General features: G+C 36.6%; 2 protein-coding genes across 2 annotated transcripts in view; one reads left to right on the plus strand and one right to left on the minus strand.

Moving 5' to 3' along the window:
* Positions 1 to 3,005, minus strand: part of LOC106082945 (2-(3-amino-3-carboxypropyl)histidine synthase subunit 1) — a 35,057-nt gene extending 32,052 nt beyond the window's left edge. The window contains exon 1 of the mRNA XM_013245713.2: positions 2,256 to 3,005. The gene's annotated coding sequence lies outside the window, so the exon portion shown is untranslated. The remainder of the gene's footprint in view (positions 1 to 2,255) is intronic.
* LOC106082949 (protein hold'em) overlaps positions 1 to 8,232 on the plus strand; it is a 93,523-nt gene that overhangs the window by 84,746 nt on the left and 545 nt on the right. Inside the window, exons 2-3 of the mRNA XM_059362420.1 lie at positions 4,900 to 5,838; positions 8,068 to 8,221. Of these exons, the coding sequence (XP_059218403.1) occupies positions 4,926 to 5,838; positions 8,068 to 8,221 (1,067 nt within the window). The 5' untranslated portion in view covers positions 4,900 to 4,925. The remainder of the gene's footprint in view (positions 1 to 4,899; positions 5,839 to 8,067; positions 8,222 to 8,232) is intronic.

Here is an 8,232-nt window from a genome sequence, read left to right on the forward strand (position 1 = left end):
TTCGACTCTTTTAAAGGCTGCAGTTACTACTTCCGGTGACCGACCTATGATATCGATGTCGTCGGCATAGGCGAGTAGCATGAGCTCTCTTGTGATTAGTGTGCCATATCTATTCACTTCTGCATCCCGTATAATCTTCTCCAGCAGGATATTAAAGAGATCACACGAGAGGCTGTCTCCTTGTCTGAAACCTCGTTTGGTATTAAATGGTTCGGAGAGATTCTTTCCTATTCTTACTGAGGAACGCGTATCAGCAAGTGTCATCCTGCAGAGTCTTATTAATTTTGCAGGGATACCAAACTCAGACATGGCTTGAAATACCTTTGAACGTAAAGGAGTATCGAAGGGCGGCACCAGCTCTTGCACAAATACTGAGTGCCTATGATACTCGATATGACAAGGCGAGTTATTGGCGCCTTTAAATAACCAATGGCCACCTTGTATCCGCGGCGATCGGCCCTTTGGACCGGAAGGAGATTGCTCACACAGGAGCTTGACGAGTATAGCCACCTCCACATAAAAATGTGGCTACAACAACAAAAACCACAAGATTGAAATACCGACAATTGACCGACATTTAACTCCAGTGCCTTTAAAACTTTTTGTTCAAATTGGAAAATTGTACATGGCACATCAAGTCTATATATGCCAAGGTCAAACGGACTTGCCGAACGTTCAGTTCAGATTATGAAGAAGATTTCGAGAAAGTGTTCATAGACGAATGTCGATCCGTACTTGGCCTTATTGCATTATAGAACAACACCTAAGGGAAAACCACATAGCCCAGCAGAAGTGCTTACGTCCAGAAAATTGCCCACAAATCATCCTATTCTCACAAATAAATTAGAACCCATACTCGTCAATAAGGAAGAATGTATGAGATATATTGGATAATTTGACCAAAATGAGTGCTGACCGATTTAATAAAACTACAAAGAACTATAAGAAGGCAAATAATGGTGATAAAGTCATGTTTAGGAAAAATCCGTCGTCATTTTGGTATCCTGCAGAAATCACGGGAAGACCTGATGAACCAAGATCGTACATCGTTAGGGACGAAGATGGTAGGCTGTACAGAAGAAATGAAGAATATATAAATCATCGCCTCATAATGATAATGCAATTGATACTGGCAATATATAGCAATCACCTTAAAATAGAAATGTTGAAAATTGTAAATTATTGATAAATTTAATATAATTTATTTAAATTAATAAATTTAAGAAATATATACTACAACTATACTACTACACTGAGACGGCCGGATTGACTCCATCGGGTCAATCCGGTGCGTACAACCGGCTGCCATGGGATCTGGTAGAAATATTAAGCCCCCTTCTAGATTTAATCTGTGAATATTAAATGAAATCTTCCCTACGCTTTGAATATATTATTTCCTAAAGAAATATTTACATTTTGAAATATTTAAATTTTGCATTATATAAAAACGCTAAATATATCATGAAACAATATAATTATAAAAGCCATCTTTATATATAAGCAAATATAACTTGCTAAATACACAACAGCTTCCAGCAACAACACACTTTTGCTGACTTTCAAATGATTTTTTGCTATGCTATTCTTTGAACAGATAGCTTTAAAGAATGATCTAAAGCCGGACAATATCCTGCAATGAAATCTCAACAAGATTTTAAGCCCGAAAAAAGAAAACGCAAACAGACAAACTAAACGAAAGGCACGCCGCATTTGTTGCTATTGCCAATGTTGGATAAGTTGGATTTGAATAAATGAAGTAAGAGTCAAATTCAGATCTGTGTTTTACAACCTACTCTAGTTGGGATGGTATGTAAAGCACCATGATCTATTTGACATCGTCCGCTGATAATATTTCTTGGTCGAAATTGAAACCGCGATAGGGATAGCCGGTCAAATGCTTCTGGCAACAACAAACTTTTGCTGACTTTTAAATGTTTTTTGCTTTGCTATTCTTTCAATAGAAAGAAGCAGTAAACAATGGTATAAAGCCGGACCATATCCTGCAGTGGAATATCAATTAAGAAAAATTTGAAAATAATATCTATAGGTATATATATAAAAAAAGAATTATTATTTTAAACATGGCGCCATTGCTTAAGAAATAAAAATTCCATATATAGCTTGTGTCTACAATCTCAAAAATTTAGTTATTGAACTTTCATTAGATTATCGATAGCGCAAACAAAGAAACGAAAATAAACAGACAAAACAAGAGCACCTTGAATTTAAATTAGAATACGTTTTGACTGACTCACCTTTTAAACGCTGGTTTTTAAATCAGCAACGTTAAGATCCAAACTTAAATTGTTTTCCGTATCCGATTTTTTGTAACCAGGAAGGCAATACAAAAATAAAAAAATGCAGACGGTAACGATTGCAAACAATTCTTGGCGGTGGAGGGGCGCAAGCAGCAAGGTTATTCAAATTGAACTTATCACCGTTTTCAATACTGACGTCGACAAATATAAGATTCTTTGTCTGTTGCTATTTAATTGTTATCAATGCACTTTATTTGGTTTGTTGTAGTTGGTAACGAAAATAAATGTCAATTTCTTTTATTTTTATGTAAATATATCCCTTTTTCTTTTCTTTACACGAAACGTCTTTCTCTTGGCATCAAATGACCTCTGTCGTTACATCAACCTTTATCTCTAATGAGCATTAGAAGCGAGCTATAACACAAACATCTATGTAGGCTATGTTGTTGTTGCTAATATTTTTGGTCTTTACTTGTAAATATGTTGGCCACCATTGCAAGAAGCACAAAAGTCACGTACACCACAAATCTGTCTGCGGTTGGTTGCACCAGAGTTTGGATATTTTTGATATTCGCCAATTTGTTTCAATCTTTTGTTGTATTATTATTTTATTGTTATTCACACGTTGTGGGCAATTATCGAATTTTTTGTTCACCAACCTAAATTTAAATATTTTATGAAAAAAAATTAACGTGCACACACAGCTCCGTTCACGTTTTGTTGAATGCCAATGTGCCAAGTTAATGAGTGTGGTGGTGAGGTTGTGTGTCGTGTGTTTTGTATGTGCCAGCTGATTGTGGCTTATGAAAACAGGGTTGGCATACATTCACAATTAACGGCGTAAAAGTATCTCCATACTTTGAACTACTATTTGTTTTGTGAAATGCTGTATTCAGGTACATTTTATTACACAACAAGATAATAATTGCTGTGTTTTATTTAAAACCATGTTTGTACTTGGAGCAAATCAAGGCGGAATTAAAAAAGTGGTATCACGCAAGCAGCTGGCCAGGTTTGACGGTATTAAGATGTCAAATTTTTGTTTGCATTCTCTTTGTTGTCATCCTCTTTCTCGCATATTCTCTGCTCATGTACGCACAAGAATACACATACGCACACAAATTTCTTTGCGGTGTTGGCAAAACGTCGATCAGCTTGATTACAAGATGGCGGATTGCACCATATGATTTCTGGTTGTTGTACAAATGAGACCACCTTTAATTGTTTCGCCATGGGAGCAAATCTAGATTTTCGATGGGACTTCGGAAATTTCGTGTTTTGCAGCGAGGTTTCCCATACATTTTCAGTATGAGCAAATGTACCTACCAATTAAAATGCAAGTCACAATAAAAACGCTGTCAAACACATCGCCTGTATACAAATCCAAATCACTTGAATCATAGTGTAAATCAAGTGGATTTGTGCTCTAGTGTAAACGTGGTTTTAGTATAATATAGCACAGATGTTTAATACAAGATATATTCAATTATAGGTAGTGGCAGTTGACCAAAAACAAAATATAGAGATCAGAAAAAATTTTCATCGGTGGTTTTCCCCTCCTAAAGGTTGGTACTATATTCGGTTTTCGCGGTGAAAATCCATATAAAAAATAAGCGGAAAATATTGACGAAAAGTGTTCGTTTCGCTATAACATGTTTTTTCATATAGCGAAAATTCACATTTCACGACGCCCAAGAAGAGCACAAGCACAGTTGCTGCGCAACCAGGATTCACTAATAGAAGGTTAGGTCACATGCAAAAACACAAAGTGGATAGGCCCCATAAACATCATTAAGGATGTCAAATCTGACGATTGAAAATGTCATCATATAGGAGAAAACGTAAACAAAGAATGAATGTAAAAAGAGAACAAGTTGACATCCTCAATGCCAAGTACTGCCAAATATTAAAAAAAAAGTATATCGGCTGATCGATTGGCTTAACCTTATTCAGTGAATCCTGCTGCGCAACAAGTCATTTTCATATATAAAATAAAGGCGATCGCCAAACTTCTAATTGTAACTAAGTGTTTGTTAGTGTTAATGACAGCATTCCGCTCGAAAAACTGAACAGAATACTTAGCTTTATTCAGTTAATCCTAATGTCGGCTCGTAGCGAAACAGTCTAGCAGTTTCTCTTTTTGCATTTATTCTTTATTTACGTTTTCTCCTATTTGATGACATTTTCAATCGGCAAATTTGACCTCCTTAATGATGTTCATGGGACCTATCCACTTTATGTCTTCGCAAGTGACCTAACACTCTAATTGCATTCTTTCTTCTGTTAGTTATCAGCTGTTACTTTTAGCTTGCTTTAGAAAAAAAGTGTAAAAAAGTATATTTGATTAAAGTTCATTCTAAGTTTTATTAAAAATGCATTTACTTTCTTTTAAAAAATCCGCAATTACTTTTTGGGCAACCCAATGAAATACACACACCTAAACTCGTCGACAGATAGTGCACTTCGTAAGAAAATATTGTACTCAGCTGTTTACGGTACACTACCTGTTAATTATGTCATGGTACCAACCATTAGAAAACAGGGATGGCACAATGCTGTTTTAAGCTATCCGTTAAGTGTGTTAGTTGTAGTTTTTAATTTAAAATAACGGTTCTAAATTCAACTTTGTACGCAATATCAGAAAAATTAAAGAGCAAGCAAAAAACAATGACTACTAAACATAAAGGCCAAAACTCCGACCTAATACCTAAAAGACTGCATCAACTTCATCCTGAAATGGAGAATATTATCATAACAGCTATGGTGCTTAACAAATCCGAGCCATGTATATTTCTATCCAAAAATGATAGCCAATATAAAGCTGTGGTAAATTTCACTTTACGTGACTCAAAACAAGACATCGTCAACTGCACTTATTGGTGTTCTCGCGAGAAGGTGGAAGAATGCAGTGATCTTATTCAATTGGGCAGTATGGTCGATGTTGTCCGACCGAAAATTACTTTGATAAGTCAGACGGGCGATTCGAATCAAGCTCAATATCAGCCTGTACCTACTTTGCCCATTTTATTGGTTTGTAATGAAGGAGAAGGGTATATAGAAACACATAACCACTATGCTGATATGGAAAGATATGCTGAAATGAAATTATTGAAACACCAATCACACAAACCTTTGCATTCTGTGCTGAATCTATCCGATGTACGTTATAGCGACACAATTACTCCAGATTTAAACATCGATTTTCTGGTAGTCGTTGGTCTTGTGAAGACTCCTAGAGAGATACGAACCTCAAGAGATGGAAAGCCCAGACGTTGTTGTGAGATTATTGTTTTCGACCAAAGCCTACCTAGCGGTATGACCCTAACCATTTGGCATGGAGATTGGTTAAAAAAGGCAGAGGAATATTGGCAGCCCATGAGAACTGTCTTACACCTTATTGATGTTAAAGTGTCTTTTTCGGACTATTATAAATCGTGTATTTTGACCACAACCTCAAGAAGTATAATCTATGAAAATCCTATAGGAGTTGAAACCAATAATCTGCAAAGATTTGCAGATTCTACACCACGTGCACCGTTCGACATTTGTGCCCAAGTAGTGTCGGATAATTTACCAAAACGTAAGTATACTATTTTTTTTAATATAGATAATTTTTATATTAACAGTAGACCGATCAAAATGATATGATAAGTATTATGAAAGCCAGTTGAAACTATGGGAATTTGAGGGTGGAGTGCAAATAATGCATTCAAATAAGGGACAAAGTGTGTGGGGCCCCATCCCCAATTAACCCCCCAAATTAACATATAGGCCGACAAAATAGGATTTAAATCTAGGTTCATTGGATGTAATTACAAATCTGATATAAATATTCGGCACTAGGTATCTGAAAGGCCGTCCGACCAAGAAAAAAAAAATCCCAAAATGGACATGCAAGTTGATTGAGATAAAATAGGACTCAAATGAAAGGTCATTAAAAGTAAAATACTAATCTTAATATGAATCATCCCAAAATGAATATGTAGGCCTGTTGAGAGAAAATGGGACTCAAATGAAAGAACACTAGAAGTAAAATACGAATCTGATATTAATATTAGGTAATAAGTGTCTAGAAGGCGGACGGATACAGAAAAAAAACTCCAAAAGGACATGTGCAGGTCGCCCGGGACAATAAAGCACTCAAATAAAAGGTCTTTTGAAGTTGAATACGAATCTGATATTAGGGAAAAATTGTATCGAATGGGAAAGGAAGGAAGGAAGTAATTACGAATAAACTATTAGGCGCAAAATGTATATGGCCACCACCGGTATGGGACAGTATGGGATTTAAATGGAGGAAATTTAAGAAAAGGTACGAATTATATATCCAAATTTGGTGTAAGGTTGATCAAGGAAGGACTTGAGTGCCGGATATGGCAATTATAAAACATGTATTTGAAAGTTAATAAAAAAAACAATAACCGAATAAAGTAATGTTGATTGATTCCAAATCTTGGAAAATGATTCATTGAAAATTCAATATTTCGGGCAGGCCAATCCTTGATTATTAGATTTGTACTCTACTTCTAAATACCTTTCATTATATACACCATCATAGCATGTGGTAAGCTAGTCAAGTGATTCTGTTTGCAGCACCTCGAAATATTTATCTGCGATGCTACAAACATGGTGATGTCCGCCGATACGACGCCTTAATCTCGATAGCGTTCGAAAGAATGAAGATATTTTATTGGAATTTTCTACAAATACTTCTTATTGATGTAGGTAATTGGCGTTTTGCAAATAAGCCACATCTGTCCAGATTTTAATATAACACATATACAACGGTCTATGTTGTTGTAGTAACCACTTATTTCAATGCGAGGTAGCGATACTCCTCAAGTCCTTCTAGGCGAGCAAGGTCATTCCGGTCCAAAGGACCGATCACCTAGGGAACGCGATTGTCATTAATTATTTAAAGGCGCCAATAACTCACCCTATCACTTCGATCATCATTCATTCGTAATTGATCCAGAACTACTCTGGTTTGGTGGGGGACGTCAATTTCTTCAGGTGGAATGGGAGGCGGTCTCCAAGGACTACATTCACCCGGTAGCCATTTACTGCATTTGCTACCGTGTCTGCATGAATGTTGTCTAGTCCTGCTTGATATGCCGCTTGATCTAGAGGTTCTCTCTTGCAGCGCTGAACCTCACGCTCTAGATCATGTAGATCTACCTTAAGGCTTCAGGGCGGTAGATATCTATCCACAAGATGATGATTTGGATGGTCTCTGCGATAACAGCCCAAAAGGTATTGCTTGGACAGCATGTAGTTATGTCTTCGCACTAGCAGGATCCTTGTCTCCTGATGGAGGTGGTATACGTGAGAACTGAGGAGACAGCCCGTCGCAGTTCGGAGGGCGGCATTCAGACAGATCTGAATATTATTCCACTGTGTGGCTCCACTGCGAAGCTTTCAAGTGCACTTCTCGTGTTAACGATAAACACTCAGCAGATCGAGGTTCAAAGTTCCAGCGTGTGTGATGCTCATAGTTATCCAGGTCCAGGTTCCTTCGACTTGACTTCTTGAGCCCTTAGAATGCTTAATTTTTATCCGATTTGATTAATTAAAAATAAATAAAAAAAAAATAAATACCGCCCGGATGGGTAAATAGATAGATATAGCCCCCATATAAACCTATTCCCGGATTTAATATCTTCAGCACTTTCTTAATATCACCAAAGAACATTTTTCCTTAAAAGGTTCAAAAATTTGCCACCCTTAAATTAAGTTCAAGAAAACTTAACAACCATTTATCGCCACGTTCATCACAGTTTAGCCAATTTTATAATTTTTGTAATTTCAGCTGAAGATATTCAAACACCGATGACGGTTCGTCAGATATATTCTCGTGCCGAATGTCAACTGCGTGACAACTCCGAACAGTTTACAGCTGTACTTTATGCCATGATTACAAAATTCGATGTAGACTGGCAAAACTTGGTAATAAGCAAACGATGGTAAGATCGAT

Source organism: Stomoxys calcitrans, chromosome 1 (assembly GCF_963082655.1).
Source record: "Stomoxys calcitrans chromosome 1, idStoCalc2.1, whole genome shotgun sequence".
NCBI classification, from domain to species: Eukaryota; Metazoa; Arthropoda; class Insecta; order Diptera; family Muscidae; genus Stomoxys; species Stomoxys calcitrans.